The sequence below is a fragment of the Nematolebias whitei genome, chromosome 13, assembly GCF_014905685.2.
Source record: "Nematolebias whitei isolate Nwh7 chromosome 13, NemWhi1, whole genome shotgun sequence".
Classification (NCBI taxonomy): domain Eukaryota; kingdom Metazoa; phylum Chordata; class Actinopteri; order Cyprinodontiformes; family Rivulidae; genus Nematolebias; species Nematolebias whitei.
The window spans coordinates 13,110,602-13,130,248 of record NC_056510.1 but is presented as its reverse complement, the minus strand read 5'-3'; the positions used below and the strand labels follow the sequence as shown (position 1 = coordinate 13,130,248).

The window sequence follows — 19,647 nt, the reverse complement described above, 5'->3', positions numbered from 1 at the left end:
AAAAAAAAAAAAAAAAAAAAAGAAGTGTGAAGTAGTGAGGGACTGCCGTATTCCAATTATGTGTATATTTAAATTAAACTCTATTAATTGAACAAAAAAAAAAGTTTTCACCTTGGAAAATGTTTTAAAATACTGTTTCAGGTTACACACAAACAATGGTACTGTTAGCTGCTTCATGACTTTAAATTTTACAAGACAATATCAAAGAGTCCATCAGTGGAGAAATAACAAAATTTAAAGAAAAGTAAGGGTAGCAAGTCTCAACACTGTGTGCATGTGGATTAAACATCAAATCCAATTACCTTGCAGCAGGTGATATTGATGCAGCTGAACAGCAACTTTGACCACCTGCATCAAAGCGCTAAGCCTGTTTTGCTTTGATGCCAAACACACATGCACGTGAATGGGTTTGTGTGTGAGCTATTGGTCTGGAGGGTAAATTACATTAATCAATACCATGGCTTAATTATGGTCCCACTGTTATACTGTAGAGACCTTGATGTTTCCAAAGAAGGTACTGCATTCATTAGCATGCATTATAGCAAAAATATGAATGTCCTGTTTATATAGAGGGAAGTAAATGAGTGTCTGTTTAAAGTCTAATCCTTTTCATATGTCGCCACTCCTTCATACTGAACTCATATTTCCAGACTTGGTATAACAGTTTCAGTGACATTAATTGATTAATAAACTATTCCATTGGAATAGATGTGCATTATAATCCCAGAATATATATATATATTTTTTTTTATTTAAAACATGGCGTCAACAGACTCAGAAAACAAGGTCATAATTAGATTTTCAAACAACTATTAATAACTACTTAGAAAAATAAAAATCAAACATAAAACGGATAGCAAAACAAAGCAAGTGGAAATGGGTTAATAGCATAAAAAATTGTCTCCTCCTAAACTCTAGACAAATACAATAAACAAACAAGCAATTATAACCTGCAACAACACATAACAGGGAAAGTAAGATTACTTGTACGTTAAATGTTGACTGGTTACCTTGATAAATGGTAAGAGCATCATTAAATCCACATCAAATAATATAATGTTTGGTTCTTTCTTAATGTTTGAATACATACAGTATATTAAGGTCATTTACTAAACTTGCACATGAAATAAACACACCAACTGACTGAAAGAGGTCAAATAAATATGCTGGCTTACCACACTGAAATTCATCTGCTCCATCTTCACAGTCTTTTTGGCCATCACACAGCCAAACACTAGAAATACAGTTCCCACTTGGACAAGCAAAGTGACCCTCCTCACACTTCTGCCCTTGGGAAACTGGAGCATACAACAAAATCAAGTCATTCTACTAGGCATTTGCAATGATTGAAGTCATTATCATTTCCTAAGCTCTCTCTGGATCTCTTGTTCCACTGGCATAATCATCTCTGGAAATGAGTCTTGAATAATCTTTAACTGTGGCTGGCTTTCTCGATCTGCCTCTGAATGAACAGGCAACATGTGTGTCTTTGTGAATGTTTAAATTGCTGCTCACCCTGGCAGTTGGTCTCGTCGGCATAGTCACCGCAATCATTTGCACCATCACAGATCCATGACGGGTGGATGCACAGTGAGGTGGAGTTGCAGCTGATGAAATCTTTTTCTTTCACACCCAGCTTATAAAAGTGAGAGCATTCTGTGTGGTCTGAATACAAAACACACCACCACAATAACTTCCTTGTCACAATGCCACTGACAGGAGAGGCAATGGTAAAGGTGCAGTACTCAATCTGATCCAAATAGTGAACAACTGACTAGATATATTTGATTTGCATGAGACGACTTGTGTCTTTTATTAATTCTAATTTTATTTTCAAGTACTTACTGCAGTTTCTTTCATCTGAGGTATCAGCACAGTCAATGACTTGGTTGCACCAGGCTGAGATAGGTACACAACTCCCATCCTTGCAAGACGATTCTGATGGGCCACATGTGATATCTGTTAGACAAACATATGTATTTCAGAAACTTAGGTCAAAACAGTACCATTTACAACTACCTCTTCCTTACAGTAGTAAAAGTTATATCTTTTATAGTTTTTTTTTTTTTTTTTTTGTAGATGGACAGCATGTGCCATACATCTTCATTGCATTCAATCCCACGTTAATGCTGTCCAGCACAATTAGTCTTTAAAAGATGTATCCTGGTAGTTTTGGTTAAGGTTGTCATTAACTATTCGCTGCCATTTATGTTTAGTTCTGTTTTTTTCTAATCAGTGTATAACTTATAAATGTTGTATTTAAATGTTCTACAAGATATATATTTCATTTAAATGAGGGGCTCAAAAGAGCACACCATTCTTAGTTATATTTTCTTTAATCCAGGACTGCTGAATTGGAAAGACCTCATTAATTGTCAAACCGCTGCTGCATGGTCAAAATCTCCCTGTGTTAACATGCTCCCAATATCATTAATTATAAAATAAAAATAACAAGAACTGCAAAGTTCAAAATTCCATCAAAGATAAAATCCCTCCAGCAAAAGCGTTAATAATGCCGTTGGAAAAAGCTGTCATAGATAGTAGCTGGGAGTTTCTTTTAATTTGGACACTCCTTATGATTTTTGGGCTCATTATCACACTATGTGGCCCTGTGTGATGGATTAACTTAAGCATTAGCAGGTCTTGAATCTGCTCTCCGAGGAAGGATGGCTAGAACATGGCATCAAACGGCTGCAACTCACTGTTACAGAAAGCTTCATCAGAATGATCCCCACAGTCATCGGTGCCGTCACAGAAGCGGCTACTTGCCACACAGCGTTGGTTGTAGCAGGGCCGGAAACCGCTTCGACAGCTCCTGTTGTCTAAAAAATAAATCAATTAAACAAGGATGGTGCAACTGAATGCAATTATTTTTAAACACTAGGAATTATCTGCCGTCTTCAGACTTAAAAAAATATATATATATATATGAAAGAACATTGATCAAACCAACAGGGTAGAGTTTATATATATCTCTTTTACCAAGATTTGTAATAGTTCTCTTACCACAGTACTGCATCTTCTCATCTGATTTATCTTTGCAATGAGCTACTCCATCACACGTTAGTTGGTATTTTATGCACTCCCCATTTCCACATTCAAATTCTGTGTAAATGTTGCATGACGAGTTCTCTGCTGTAGGAAACACAAAAAATGCAAGGTGATGACAACCAAACGTGGCTACCTCCTAAATAAGAAAATCTAGTCTTTCTTAAAAAAAAGTTACATCATTTTGAGATTTTTTACCTGCTTCTTTTATTCTATAAAACTTGATTATAACTTGTTTCAGATTGAGTACAGCTAAAGCTCCTGGAGACTTACACACACATCTGTTGTCATCTAACAGCACACGTTCTCCCCGACAAGAGCAATTGACCCTTCCATGTGGTGTCAGGAGACAAAGGTCACCACAGCCTCCATTCATGTGCCGACATGGGGACAACTCACCTTATAGAACAAACAGAATGAAACAGACATGCCAAAGTAGGAAACATAAATAAATACATTTAAAAAAAAATCTAAAAAATAACTAGTTTGTAATAAATCCATAAAGATCTCAACAAATTGTGTGATTAATATTACAGTTATGTTGAAGTGTTTGAGCCTCTATTATATTTAAATCTTAAGAACATCTGGGACAATGTAATTGTATTCCTTTATAAAGTTGTACAACTACAAGAGGTTGCTTTGAGTTATCTCTACCTTTGCCTTTTTTTATCTGAACATTTTAGTCTTAGACTATCGTTCACTGGTTTATAGATATATTGAAAATTATTTTTGTCATTCTCATCACATACAAGGAAATCTATCAGAAGTTAATACAAAGTTTGATAAATATCAATGGAAATATGTTTTCACTCACCTCCTAATATTTGCATAATCTATCAGGAATTGTGAGTGAAAAACCTGGTAACAAACATAGTTTATGCGTTCAGTTGGTAAAACTGCTATGGGAATAACAGTATGGAAGTAAGCGAGTGACAATTGAAAATAGATTTAGCTTGTAAAATGCATCAAGGATGTTTTCATAGATAGAACTACAGTAAAATACAGTTTAGTGTATAACTTAAAGTATATCTTAGATCCTTATATACTTATATATTATGCTGCTGATCTTATGTTGCTGATTTATTTCATGCTGCTGTATTCATTCATACCCATCTGCTTACATAGATTCATGTTTGTGCTGCTGTTGTTCGGTGTATTGTTTTTGTACTATTAGTGCTTAGTGTATTCTTAGTTTAGTGTATGTCTTAGTTCATTTTTTAGATTTTAATACTGTTTTTCTTTACAATATATACTTTTGTTGGCTGTAACTGGGACCCTGTGTACACAATTTTGTTTCACCACATGTGGTGCAAATGACAAATGAAGAAAACTTAACCTTATATACTTTCTCTTTTTATATTTTGTATTTTTGCTATTTTTTGGGGGTGTAACTGGGACCTTGAGTACACAGTTTGTTCCACCTCATGTACCACATGTGATGCGAATGACAAAGAACCTTGAACTTGAACTTGAACTTGACACAGTGTGTGCTTGTCCTCTCTAGACACTCTGTTCTATTGGATTCCTATGAAACTAAATTACATTAATCCATTCTGCAGCTCAGGTATCCCAATTATGAGATTATTTATATCCAAGATAGTAATGACTAGCACAATTAAATCAGAACATAACAATGTAAAGGCAAAACAAGATTAGGTGATGTTCAAAATCAACATATCTGTTCATTGCACATGAAACTATAGACTGCAGTTGCACATATTCAGGTTACAAAATGCAATTATTTCCATAACAAGATAAACAAGGAAATTAGTTTATTTTGCTATTTGAATCCAACCAGTGGGATGTGCTTAAGCCCACATCTCTTTGTCCTACTTGGAAATTAAACTTCATATGACACTTAAGAGACTCCCTCTACAACATAAGCTACTTTTTTTTTTTTATATTATTATTAATTACCGCAGAGGTTTACGTTTCCAGACATTCTAAATAAGACCACTTTCACTTAATTCATTATTTAACATCAAATTAAAATGTTCTTTTAAATATGTTGCTGTTAGGTGGTAACTAATAACTATATATGTGTTTTTTATGGGCTAATGCTAATAGTGTTTGAAATCATTTTTATTACCTCTTCAAGGGTTATTGGAGTTTAACAGCATCAGAACTGTAGGGGAATAAACTTCAAGGTCTAACAAATAAAGGATACTTGCAATATGCGATGAAATAACACCACTGTATACTTTTTTGAATAGTACGTTTGCAAATCCTTGCAAACAAACAAACAAACAATGCAATTGTATGCAAAAACAAACAAACAAACAATAACCTAACTTATGCACAGAGAACACAAATGTTCTTAAATTCTGAATGCACTGCTCACAAAAGATAGTTTATCTTTCGGTGTTCATTTACTCACAGTTATTGGTATCCTTGGCCATGGCTATAATTCCCATTGGCTGATGAGGTATATCTGCTCGAAGTACCTTTGTGTCACCACCAGTGTACTTGTTTGATCGTAGCACAGCTCGACGGGCCCAGTCTGACCAGTAGATGAAATCTGCATAGATGGCAAGGCCATAGAAGTTTCCAGGCCCTGATTTGACAATGACCTAAAAGGATGTGGAACAATCAGAATCAGAATCAGTTTTATTGTTGTTGCACAGAACACAACAGAATTCCATTTCAGTACAGCCCATCCGGAGAACCACAAAAAAAACAAACAGACACAGATATGGGTAGACGGGGTGACTGAGGCAGCAGCCTATGAGAGTCGCTCCTTTTTTTTGTTAGATTAGAAAAAGGGGAGCACGAGGAAAGAGGCGAGCAAAAAAGAAATAAAAATCCCTTCAGGACACAGCGTGAGGCTGCAAAAAACCCCAGCACATAAAAAAGCAACAGACATATGCGTGTGAAGTGGGTGGGGGTCCCAGTGCAGGTTGCCAGGTGAGCGACACAGCCATTGGCGCCCTCACATATCCTAGGTTTATGCACCAGGGGAGGGCAATGAGGGAAGTCAGTGAAGGCATGATTTGAGGAGCCAGAGCACCCACTAGCCATAGTCCTGATAAGAGGTGGTGCAATGTTTATTAGCTGGCTCGGTTGAGCTCTGACACAGGTCCATGTCCTTGGGCAGGGGAGTGGGAGGGAGGGGGGAGCAGAGCATCTTCTCTCCATAACATCCAGGAGAAATTGAGATAGTCAGCCATCCAAGGCCAGAGCCCGATTCAGATCAACATTTGTTTTGGGTCATGCCGAGCTCTGTTAATTTCGGTCTGTTTTTACAGTCTCACCAGTACATCTCATCATGTCGACTTCAAACAGACAAAATCGCGATTACATATTTCAGGTTGAGCTTACAACTTCTCCAAGATCTATTCCTTCCCACCGTCCGTGAACACTACCAGAAAGTTCCATCTCTGATACAGGTCCACAGATAGTTCACACAGCATAGTCTGAGTGTTGCCAAGCATAGCACATTCTTCATAATTTGTCAATAATTCAAGTGACCACCAGTTCCAAAAAGCAGAAATCCTATTATCATAAATCCAATTATGTACATCACCCAGGAATAGTGTTCCATTGAGGTAATAGGGCTCTCCTTCTCCCTGTCTTATTGTTGAGAAAATTTGATCAATTTCATTGAGAGACCAGCTGACCAGTCCATAGTTTACTATTTGGAAGATATGCACAAAGAGGCTCTGAGAAAGGTTCACAGGACAAAGAGTAGAGCAGGGACAGAGCAGAGGAAAGAAGCATCTGCCTTCACAGAGGGCAAGCAAGAAAAGAAAATAAGGCGTAGTTGGTAGGTTGCAAACTAAGTGACATACACAATCCAACTTTAGGATATGAGATTTCTTACACAGACATAGTTAATATTATAATTATGATGTGTGTACTTCAGCTGTTTGAATTTCATTCTCAAACATCTTTTGAAAATACAATGTGGTAGCATGCTGATAGACTTCTGAGCACAACCCTATGAATAAATAAGAGGAGAATGCTTCCTCTCATTAATCAACAAATCAACCCCTGCTGCCAACTTGACTGCTTAACCCAGATGTTGGGGGAGTAAATGACAGTGCCAATGGCAGTGAGGCAAGAATCCATCAGATGTCTCCTTCTGGGATTCTCCAGCCTTTGTGGAGGATCAGGGACTCCAACAGCTCAGTAGCCTCAGCCATTAGTAGGACAGGCTTGTAAGCGACATCACATTACCCTTGTGCCATTCTGGGATTAATAGGACAGGTGTTGATTAAAGGAGCCCAGTGTGTGGAAGCAACAACTGGCCATCATGCAAGTGAGAGACAGTGAAAGAAAATGAGGTGAGAGACAGATGGGGCAGGGGAGAGCATACTGATAGGAAATTAGATTTGGGAGATATTAGGTGTACAGCCTGTGACACATTAGTTTTGTGTTGAGATTTTGTTTTGAGTAAATGGGGAACTATTTCAATAAGTGTCACCATTGCTGGCCAGCAATATTCAGAAATGATGTTTTAATCAAGAAATGCTTAAATGGCACTGGAGCCTCTACACTGCTCGAAAATATCAAAAAAAAAAAAAAAAAAGGAAAAGCATAAGCATACTCAAAGAGATTGTAATACAGTTAATTAATTTACAAGCCATTCATAAAGTTATCATCTATTTTTAACTTGCTGACGTGTATTGTCATCGTTAATTGTGTGTCTCCACTTTCAAAACGACAGAGATGAGAAACAGGAACCTTTTCTATTCCCAGTTTTACTGTGGTACCACTGCAGTTAAGAGTAGTAGCAGTGTGACAACAAAATGCCTGCAAACAAAGTTTATATTGAAATGACTCCTAACAAACCTGCTGTATTTCAATGTCTTATCACTTTTGTTTGAGGTTTCTAGTTTGTTATAATCCTGTAGCTACTGGCAATATTTTGATAATTTGAACACATCATTGTCATGTGAAATTAAACAATAGCCTTCAAACTAACAAGGTCCCTAAAGCCTCCACAGCAGGCGGGGGTGAGGTGGGGTGACATATGCAATGTCTAAAGACATCAACTGCAGGTAGTTTAGAGAATTAAGTTAACAATCAACTGTTGGCTTAATTTACACATTTTAATTGGAATAGAAATTCTATAGCCAGAGAAATATTACTGCAAAGCCTTAATTAGCAGGACTAGACTGCGGCAAGTGCAGGTGGGGTCTCAAAGGTGAAGACTTTCTGAGCATGGCGACCTAGCTCATCACACGTATGGGTAACTAATTGAGATGGGCCAGAGTGCTGAGCCACAGAGGCCATGTTGAGCAAAAACTAGGATCTGTGGCAGAAAAAGGTCATCTTGTACTGTAATCCTCCATCTACCCTGGACACAGCTGGTTGGGATGTCATGCATTATGCATGAAACTTTTATGGACCAAACGTGAACTAACTTCACTGAGTTTTATTTACTTTAGCAAGGACGGACTGTTGTGATTAAGGAAACCATCTGTGCCCTCTGAAAGGAAATAAGACAACTTCAAAAAGTATTTCAAATCCCATCTGTTGTGTTGAAGGTCTTGTTCCAGGAGCTCAGCTGTATGAAAGATTAAATGAAATAAAAAAATGTTTTCTTTTCAAAGCAGGAAGACAGTTTGACATTCTATTCATGAGAATGCACCTTTTGCCAAGTGCAGTTTTACATTTCAAAGACAAACTGCATCTGGTCCAACTTTAATGCTTTCAAAACATTTGAATACGCAGAAATATAATCTATAGAGGCGTGTTAGAGGTTGTAATGAATACCACAATTTATAATAAAAAAAAAAAGGCTGCATGTATTGTGAAATATGCATTATAGTGCATCATAAAGCTCTAAAATAAAATTTAATAAAATTAAAATTTAATACAAAAGACCAAAAGTAAATATGAAAAATTTGAGTAATTAAACACTGATATTGTCCGCCTCATCGAAAAAAAATAAATCAATAAAAATAAAATAACACTATTGTGGTGTTAAAAGGCTGCAAAAATTCCACACAGAAAAATTTATAGGATCCAGACTTGATGGCTTTTAGTATATTGATTAATGTCAATGTTTAATATTTTTTTCCAAATAAACAAACAAAAAAAAAAAGCACATTTAATATGATTTTTTTAGTTAATAGAACATTTTAGTTCTGCAATAAATACATAGAAATTGTACAGTAAACTTCTGTCATTAAGAGGACATGCTTGCTATACAAAAAATAAACTCAAACAATCTAAAATGATACATTTAAATAAAAATGTACACATTTTTTTTGCAGAAAACAATACATTTTGACACTCCTCCCCCCTCCCCCATACTAATAGGACTAGATCATTCATACTCACAAATCGACTGGATCCATCATAGTCACATCTCTCAATCCTGCCAAGGCTACCGTCAGAAAAGTAGAGCTTCTCTGATTTGTGGTCAATCGTCAGTCCATTGGGTGTCAGGATGTCAGAACTAATGACAATCATCATGTTCTTGCCAGCTAAGGTGGACCTCATGATGCTGGGCCTCTGCTCATTCCAGTTGGTCCAAAACATCAGGCTGAACATGAACAAATGGACAATTAATTTGAGCAATTCCTGTGCAATTCTAATTTTTCTTAAATTTTATACAACTTTTTCACAGTTGAAAAAAAAAAACTGACATATCGCACTACTTGTTACAAACTTATTACATCTCAGTGAAAGGAGTTACTTATTGCACAACAACAAAATTAATGCCTTAAATGTGTATGAATTTATTTATGCAGAACATGCACGATAAAAGATGACATTATCATTACTGAATTAAGGTTGTTGAATATCTGTGCAGTTGAAATATCTCAATGACTTCATGTGTATGCTCTGAAACACTCTGCTAAAAAAAAAAAAAAAAAAGTTGTGGATTACTTCCTAGTATTTGACAAAGATTTGCAGGTTATGTGAAAAAAAAAAAAAAAAAGTAATTTGTGCTGCATTTTAGAGTGGAAAAAAAAATATTATATATATATATATATATATATATATATAACATATAGCAGCAATGGCACAAATTAATTTAAAGGTTATTAGAATATTGGTATGTGATTGCAATAATGAGGGTTCACATTTTAAATCCACAGCTGCATGGACAAAAATGTGAAGAAAAGCTAAATTAAATTAGAAATAACATAAATATGTATTCTAACCCTGGTCTAGCTTCTCATTATGCAATAAAGTCGCAGCATCGGATTAAAAGTCACAACTCAAGTTTAACAATAAATTATTTAAGTTTGAATTGTAATTATCAGACTAAGAATCTAGAGTGTGATGGATGTGGTGCCAAGCTGATAACCAAGGTTAGTTTAAGGTCAAGAAGTTAATTTAGTTGTTTTAACAGGAGCAGCAGAATACTCACTCTGACTGCTCATTGAAGGATTTTTACATCATTCATGTTAAAATTGTAGTTTTTAATACAACACTGTACTATTCTTTTATTCCTATTCTTTAAAGATGATAATGTGCAACAAATGAAATGAATAAACGATGATTTAAATTATATGGAACAACCTTGCAAATAATCCAATTACCTTAGTTTATTTCAAGTGGGGGAAACAAAAATCTAATTAAAATACTAATATAAAGGATAACTCAAGTGTTCGGATACCAATTGTTTATTTTTTTCCTGCATTTGATAACACTAAAGAGAAAAAAAAAAAGATCTAAGGCCAAATCAAACTGGCAGTATTTTTATTTTGTGTTGTTTTTGTTTAGATTATACACATTTATAGCTGTATTACTTTGATACGTTATTGCATTCAAATAGGAATTTTCATCAAAATTCAAGTTTTTTTTATCTTTTAGAGAAACCAAAACAGACATAAAATATGTATAAAAATACTACTCAAGTAATAAAACTCAAAACAAAACAAAAACTATATATAATAATGCAAGCAAGTACAACATAACTTTTCATTGAAACTGCAAAACTGATTCATAATAAAAATAAGAGTGAAATTATTACTAACAGTAAGGTTAATTGGATTTATTTCGCTTGTATTCCTCTGTCTGTGTTTTAATATATTTAAACACTAAGTATATGAAACCTTCACCCAGTGAACATCTTGGCTGCATTTTAACTCCCCAGTCAATCAATAAATTTACAAACAAGTAAAAGTATCATTAAAAAAAAATATGTATATAAAGAAGGCTCCCAAATTATTTTTTTAAATGAATAGTTAACATAATAAAAAGGTTGGCTGTGTTCTTGCATCTTGTAAATTTCACTTGTATGCATCTCTTTGTTGTGGACCTTTTAGTTTTCTTTGAAATAAATGACGTGTGGAAGGAAGTCTGATGTCCTCTTTATGAATTTAGACTTTTTTTTTTTCATTTTTCTTTTTAAAAATCTATTATCATTTTGTTATTTGCAGATCTAAGAAAACTTCAAAGCAGTGCATCACACCACAATAAACTCAGAAGTCTGGATTTTGGAATTAAGTAACAAATTCAACATTTTCAAACACTGGCTAGAGAAGTATGCTGACGAAAGAGCTACTGACTTTTGACACTCATCCAGAGCCAGGACATGTGGGTGGTCTTCCTCCGAAAGCGTGACCACTGCCTGCCTAGGGAAGGCACCAACTCGTGTCTGGTCTATAGACTTTCTGGTGATGGTAGAAGTGGTGGTGCTGGACCAGTATAAGGTGTCCCAAGCCCGGTGGTAAGCCAGACCTTCCACTGAACCCACATCTTTGAAACAACACAATATATAGAGACACATAATTACAAAATAATATCAACAATCAACAAATACCTAACCTCTTCGATATAAAACATAACAGGAGCAGTGAAACAAGTTTTTTTTCAAGGTTTTTAAAAGCTATGCAAAAGTGCATTCCTGATTATTTTCCTCATACAATGGATCACTCTTTCCAAAAATAAAACCAACATTCTAAGGGATACTCACAATTTATATTTCTACATAAATCAGGACACGGAAAACAATGTGACCAATAATTGTCAATGTAACAAATGACATATGCAATTTATTTGTTCTGTTTAGTTCATACTGAAAACATTGGTATGATTATTTGACTATAAGAACAACAATATATATGCAACACTGCTGCTAGATGCTGCTATAAAAGAAGTCTAATTTTTCCATTGAAGATATTCTAAATAGTTTGCCAATGAATTAACAAAACTGACCCATCCATCCATCCATCCATCCAGCCATCCAGCCAGCCAGCCAGCCAGTCAGCCAGCCAATCAGTCACACTTGCATCAGCTTTAGCAGACTACTTCCCTTTACCCAGGTACCACCTCCATTTGATCTGTGAGTCATTTCCAAGGCAGCTGAGAAATATAATATCTACACCAAGGTCTGCCCATAGGTCTGCCTTAGGGGAAAACCTAGGTTGGATAGATTTTCTTTTTCAGCTTATTTTTTAGGGATCGATTAAATCCAGCCTCTCTGCAATGGAAACTTATTTCAGTTACTTGCATTTCTTTCTTTCATTCTATTTTTTATTTTTTTATTTTTTTTTTTTTTTGGGGGGCAATGCCTAAGTCTGTAAGTGAAGCCTGGACATTGAACACTATCACATTCAAGAATTACCGCAGACACAAACTGCCTTACAGATGCAACATACCCATAAGGCCCATTCAAGTTCCAGTGTCACTCTCTTCCTCAGACTGGTGAACAAGCAACATCTTTGCTGGAACTGCAGGCTGAACATCTCCAACATTTGAATGGTCTGTATTTATCATTTTTCCCTGCCAACTAGTCAATCTCAACATGGTGGTGATCAGTTGACAGCTTATTTTACCGAGTGAAGAAGAGATGTGGTCAAATATCTAAGGACAATTGTTAAATAAACACTGACCTATGATCCAGGGGAACTTAGTGCCAGAAATACATAAAGAAAACTAGAATTGTATTAATTATGGACTAAAACCAACAGGCATAGCATTACAGCACAAACAGAAATACTTTCTAGACAGTTCTGCTTGATGAATGAACACAGGGTGCCAATTGTGATAGCTATAAGGTCATCAGCTGAGAGCCAACAGTGATGACAGAAGTTCAATAACACAGTGCTACTCTGGCAGTGAATTTAGATCTGGCAGTGTGTCTATCCCTATCATTGCCTAGATGATTGGTAAAGTCCCCCAGTAAGTCAACCAAGTCCCTGGATGGGGTACCTTGAACCAACAAAATACCCCCAAAAAGTTGGGTAATTGGAAATGCCGCAATGCATAACAAAACATGTCTTTACATTTCCTAAATCCAAATGAAGATTATACTCATAACATCCATCCATTATATTTACCCGCTTCTTCCTTTCTAGGTCATGGGGGGGGGGGGGGGGGGGGTCACTGGTTTCCATATCCATCAGTCAATGTGTGAGGGGCGGGGTACACTCTGGACAGGTCTCAGTCCATCACAGAAAGACATAGAGACAAACAATCATTCACTCTCACACTCACACCCAAGGACTAATTTAGAATTACAAATTAGCCTATCAAGCATGTTTTTGGTCTGTGGGAAGAAACCAGAGTACCAGAGTACAGAGTGCAGATGACATTGTGATATGTGGTGAGAACAGGGAACAGGTGGAAGAGAACTTGGAGAGGTGGAGGTATGCACTTGAAAGAAGAGGAATGAAAGTCAGCCGTAGTAAGACAGAGTACATGTGTGTGAATGAGGGGGAGGCTGGTGGAACAGTGAGGCTATAAAGAGCAGAGGTCACAAAGGTTCAGGGCTTCAAGTACTTGGGGTCCACTGTCCAGGAACATGGAGAATGTGGTAAATAAGTGAAAAAGAGAGTCCAGGCAGAATGGAGTGGATGGAGAAAAGTTTCATGAGTGATTTGTGACAAAACAGGTGTCATAAAAGGTCAAAGGAAAAGTTTACAAGACAATGGTGAGACCAGCTATATTGTATGGTCTGGAGACAGTGGCATTGGCAAAAAGACATGAGAAAGAACTGGAAGTGGCATAAATGATGATGCTAAGGTTCTCCTTAGGAGTGACAAGGCTGGATACGATTAGGAATGAGATCATCAGAGGTGCAGCACAGGTTGATCAACTGGGAGATAAAGTTAGGCAGGCCAGACTGAGATGGTTTGGACATGTCAAGAGGAGGGACCTTGGGTATATTGGTAGAAAGATGTTAGAAATGCAGCTGCCAGGAAAAAGACAACGAGGAAGGCCAAAGATGAGATATATGGATGCAGTTAGAGAGGACATGATGGTAGTTGGAGTGAGGACAGAGGATGCAGAGGACAGAGTGAGGTGGAGGAGGATGACTCGCTGTGGTGACCCCTGACGAGGGAAACGCTGAAGGAAGAAGAAGAAGAAGAACGTAAGAAACCAGAGTACCCGGAGAAAACCCACATATGCACAGAGAGAACATCCAAACTCCACCCAGAAAGGTCCGCAGCCAGGATTCAATCCGGCAACTTCCTTGCTTCGAGGCAGCAGCTCTAAAAACTGTGCCACCATGTCACCTATACTCATAGCAATCATAGGAAACTCCAACATTTGATTGAGAAGACAGGAAACTACAAGTTGGACTAGGAGGCCCTTTCAGGAGACTGTATGTTGATTTCTTACTAAGCCCATGGGAGATGAGTCCAGTTGTATCTAGACAATATTTCAACTTCTCACTCAAGCTTGGGCTCCTCTGTTAGGTAGAGCAGCATTCTATGCCCTTAAATATTAATTATAAAATATGTCCATTATGTGTTTCAGCAATTTCCTGCAGGATCAGTAAAGTTATATGTTATCTGATCTTATATAATAAGTATTGTTTTATTTCTTGCATGTAACAGATGGCGAACCTCAATTGTGTTATAACTGAGATTGTGTTTCATTGATGATTGACATGAAAATTATTTCATGCCTCACTACACTGGACAGACAGCTATCTGTTGATGCAGCAGTCACTCCGGAGTATGTTTTCATTGCAAACCAATTTCATAAACACAGGGTAGAAAAAGGGATTTGCAGCATCCCATATAAATGCATAAATGTGATGTGAAAAAAAATTAATAAATAAAACTCCAGATAGATGCATTGATTGCTGACAGAATGTTTAGCAATATTCATACCTAATTACTCATACTATTTTTTTTTCAAGATTCAGAAATAACCTAAACAAATACGTTTACTTTTTCTGTGTTACACAAACATTAGTTTGTGTCATTAGAATACTTTTTTTTTCCATTTTTGAAAAAAAGAATGACCAAAATAAAAAAGAGATAATGGAAGAAAAAAAAGGAAGAAAAACAATCCAAAAAAGAAATAGACAAACATACATAGTAAATTACCATATGAGAACGCCATACCCCATTTGAAGAGAACATTATTCAGTAAAAGTGAACAAAACATTTTCTAAAATATATATTGTTTACTTTACTTTGAAAAATGTCACCATTTAATTAATTTCCAAGGACTGCCTACATATTAGATATTAAACAGACCCTTACTTAACCAGTCCCTTTGCTGTCAGAAATGTCCATTAAAAATGTACTTCACAAATCAAATTTTGATTGTTTTTTATGTCATCCACCAGTGTAAAAAAAAAAGAAACTTAAATATAGGATTAATCTAGCAATAACTGATCACAAGAGGATGGCATTTATCAATGCTAAATAACTTTCCTTCACATTAGGTTAACTACTTACTTGTGAAGTGTAAAGACCTACCTTCATGTAAGTATCTCAGCATTCTCAAAAAAACTTTCTTGTAGCAATTTCATTCTATCATGGACCCTATTTTTCTTATGCAAGTTTATACACCAATGCAAACATTCATTTTTATAAATAATAAACATGTGGCCAGTTTTGGATAATTTGACAATATTCATGTGTCTAAAAGCTCATAAACATTACCCTTGTATATGTAAAACCCTGTCTGAGTCAGACGGTAACTAATTAATAGTTTGCAATAAAAGCTGCCTGGCAGGATGGAGTTCCTCACAAATTGTTGGCTACGCAAGAGAGTAATTAATGGGGGGACTCAGAGTTTAATTAGGGAAATATGGATGATTAACATCTTCACCTTTCCTCAGTGATGAGGTTCAAGAAAAATATAAGGAAGGGAAGAGAAAGAAGTCTTGATATTGGGCAGAGGACAGTTTGAAATGCTGCTAAATGTGATGACCCCAACTAAAATTATATGCATCTGATAGATAGATCACTTTAATTCTAGACCACATATTCTATTTAAAAACAAGAACAAAAAGTCCTGCTGCAGATACTGTATGTCCAGTGTAGCTGCATTAAAAACAATGTGCCAGCCCAGCTTTTACAAACGGGAAAAAGATAAATGTTGTAGGCTCAAAATTTCAAATTGCTCTCGTATGAAATATTTGGACCATTTTCATTTTGCATTTCACAAGTGGGAAGGCGTGAAGGACACTTACGCTCCTGACAGATGGTTCTTGATAATGCCTGTTCATTTCTAGAAGATAAATAAATAAGCAGTAAGCTCCCACAGCAAGAGTGTGGAAGATGTGTTGGGGGATGGGTGAGAGTGGATGTGTAATACTCTGCCAGTCTCCCTGTATAAGCAAAGGAAGGGAATGTGCATTCTGCTCCCTGTGGGAACTTTCCAGAATGGCAGAGGATGGTGGTTGTATTGAACAGACACTTTTTCTCTTCATTCAATTCCAGCCACCTAAAACCAAGATGCAATTACACGAGATCTTGTTTGTAATATAAAGAGATTGTTCCTTGTTTAGATGGAGGCTGTCAGCAATTACAAAGCTTTTAAGCATGGACACTATATGACACCTAACATAAAAATAAAGTGTCTTTGAAAAAAGCCAAAGCAAAGAAAAGAACAAGAAAGCAAAACATTGCTTTCAGATTAACTTAGACAGCTGCAATTAACACTGAGTGAATACCAACAAGACAAGGTTTTCATGAAAACAGAAGTTTAAAAATGCACCTCATCTATACCAATGTGTGAAAAAGTGGCTTGAAACAGCTGTTGCAATTTAATTCTGATGGCTGACAATGTCAAATACAAACTAGGAAGATACACATTGAAACAGAAAACTAACACCCGCAAAACACACCAAATTTGAACATGGCATAAAAAAATATGAAAAACCATCTACCATATTGTGCACAACCATCCAAGGATACCATATAGTCAAAAAAAACTAATGCTCTTGGGGAGAAAAAATAAAGTATATATATAAGTGTCTGTTTGCAGTGCAGAAACTGGGTTTTATGACTTATTAATGTACAACATGGGAAAAATTTGGCAATATGAAATGCACTTACTTTCTGAGATGATAGCTCTTCCAGTCCAGTCATCATTAATAACCTGTATATTTCCATAATGGGCATCGCTAAAAAAGATGCGGTTGGTTCCAGTGCTGGCCTGGTTGTAGTCAAATGCCAATGCTATGACATTCTTGAAAAAAGCTGGATTTTCAAAGGGCTGGATGGGTGAGTTGAGGTCGTTTTCATCTGAAAGGTGGATGCTTTTCAGTATAGTCCTTTCGGAGTAGAGTAAATAACCTTCATAGCGCTCACAGGCAAAACCATCGTCTGCCAAGCGGCCGTGGGCGCAGGAGCAAGTTCGGCGACCGCTGCCCAGGTGAAAGCACAACTGTTGGCAGCCTCCATTATTCCTGGCACAGGGGTTGGTGCCTTCAAAACAAAACACATGTTCCGTTATTGGCTTGCTTTAGTTCCTGCTTTACGCTGTCAGCTTTAATTTGTCCTGCCTATGCATGACAGACACAAACTCTGTGCTAAGCCAAATATAACCTCATGAAAACATTTAAAAAATCATTTGAAATGTTACAGAAAGTAAAATTGCAATTGACTGTAAAGTTAGATCATACCCTTTTCTCTGTCTCTATTGAAAACTGTCACATCTTTCAAATTGACCCCAAGGCCACTCCTCATGGTTGTGGGCTCATTGGTGTCAGTCTTAAAAGCTCGACGGATTGAACCATTGGAATGGGCCCTGGGTACCATAAATAAAGAAAACAGCAAACATAATTTAATTTTCAGAGATTATGCTGTATTTGAGAGTCAAGTCAAAGTTGGATAAACACAATCCAATAAAGAGGACAGTTTTTTTTCAAAACTGATGGCAAATAAAATGAGTTTAAACACTGACCTTTGACTTAACTAGGGCAACAATCTTCATAAAACAGTAATTCTAGGTTTTAGGATGAATGTGGTGGGTAATGACAAAGATGTTTCAGGATTTAGAAAACTACATTGTAACTATGACTAAGAATAATTGCTTCTCTAATATCTTCATATTAGACCTTTGTCAAGACAGGCTGATGTAAAGTATATACAGACTTTGCAGGCCAATGCAAGAGAGTGCATTTAGGAAAATAATAAATTACCTGTCAGACCAGTAGATGTAAGGCCCAAACACAGCCACTGAGAACAGGTCTACATTGGTCGCCGACAGCACAATCTCCCGGCTCTCACCTGTTTCAAGGTTGATCCTCTCGATCTTATCAGTGCGTGCGTCGCACCAATATAATGTATTTTCCTGCAAGGTAATTTCCAAATGCATATCAAAAACAGAACGCTTTAGTCAAAGTCATCTTTCACCCTCAAAGAGTGAGCTGAGGCAAAGGCTGAGAATATGAAAGGGGAAGTAGCTCAAGATAATGATTGCGCTTCCATGTTCAACTTTACCTCAAAATCTATGGCAATTCCATTTGGCCATGTGATGCCCGAACTGACCAAAGTTACTTGGTCTGAACCATCCAGGCGAGAGCGGCCAATGCAAGGGTTTTGCCCCCATTCAGTCCAGAAGAGATATCTGTCAATCATGATAAAAATTAAAATATAGTGTGATAATAATGAACATGATTTGGCAGACCTATATTTATGTAAAACAATATAAAATAAAATGCTGAAATTTCACATTACGTAAAGTTTGAAATGCTATTTAAATTGGTTTTGATTACAATGGCAATTTTCCATTGGGCAAACTATGTCTTTACTGCACAATTGTTTATAATTATTGTAACTGTAAATACATAAGCTCATCTCCATTTGTTTAAAAAAAAATACCCCCCCCCCCCTAAAAAAAAATCTAACAAACAAAAAAACATGTTTTTGTTTTAAGCATAGTACTCCTGTGATTAACCAAAAACATATAATAACATACTCCTTGTTGGAATGCAAGAAGTGGATAGTCTATACCTTTCAGATGTGTTCTTTGCAAACTTAAATCACGGACCTGTCTCATCTCGTTTTTTTGTTTTTTTTGGCGTTTGACTTCTATCTTACTGCTAAACTTGATTTGCATTCTGTGATTATCTTATGCTCACCAAAGTTATCATACCAACACAGAATAACTGTTTGCTATAAGTTTAGTCTTTTGTTCTGTTTAGTCTGCTTTAATTTATGAAGACAACTTTATGTAAATGCACCCGTAAGCAAAATTTCTTCATTCAAAAAAAACTTACTTTATAATTTGTGTGAAAACTTTAAAATTCAAAATACACAAATGTAGCAAGAAGCCAAGCTGATTTTATCTAATGGAAACAGACAGAACACAAAGAAAAAAAACAACAAAACAATATACATATCTAATTATAGAATGCTAGAGAAAGTTATCATACCAACGCAGAATACCTGTTTGCTATAAGTTTAGTATTTAGTTCTGTTTAGTCTGCTTTAATTTATG

The 19,647-nt window shown here is 36.3% G+C and overlaps 1 protein-coding gene across 1 annotated transcript in view; it reads right to left on the bottom strand.

Moving 5' to 3' along the window:
* The window catches only part of lrp1bb (low density lipoprotein receptor-related protein 1Bb), a 235,325-nt gene that overhangs the window by 61,946 nt on the left and 153,732 nt on the right, over positions 1-19,647 (bottom strand). The window contains exons 37-50 of the mRNA XM_037686113.1: positions 18,648-18,774; positions 18,347-18,498; positions 17,828-17,952; positions 17,259-17,630; positions 11,520-11,709; positions 9,337-9,541; positions 5,426-5,618; positions 3,322-3,447; positions 3,007-3,135; positions 2,703-2,822; positions 1,846-1,959; positions 1,516-1,665; positions 1,176-1,298; positions 985-1,010 (exon numbers count right to left, since the gene is read on the bottom strand). Coding sequence (XP_037542041.1) covers positions 985-1,010; positions 1,176-1,298; positions 1,516-1,665; positions 1,846-1,959; positions 2,703-2,822; positions 3,007-3,135; positions 3,322-3,447; positions 5,426-5,618; positions 9,337-9,541; positions 11,520-11,709; positions 17,259-17,630; positions 17,828-17,952; positions 18,347-18,498; positions 18,648-18,774 — 2,152 coding nt within the window. The remainder of the gene's footprint in view (positions 1-984; positions 1,011-1,175; positions 1,299-1,515; positions 1,666-1,845; positions 1,960-2,702; positions 2,823-3,006; positions 3,136-3,321; positions 3,448-5,425; positions 5,619-9,336; positions 9,542-11,519; positions 11,710-17,258; positions 17,631-17,827; positions 17,953-18,346; positions 18,499-18,647; positions 18,775-19,647) is intronic.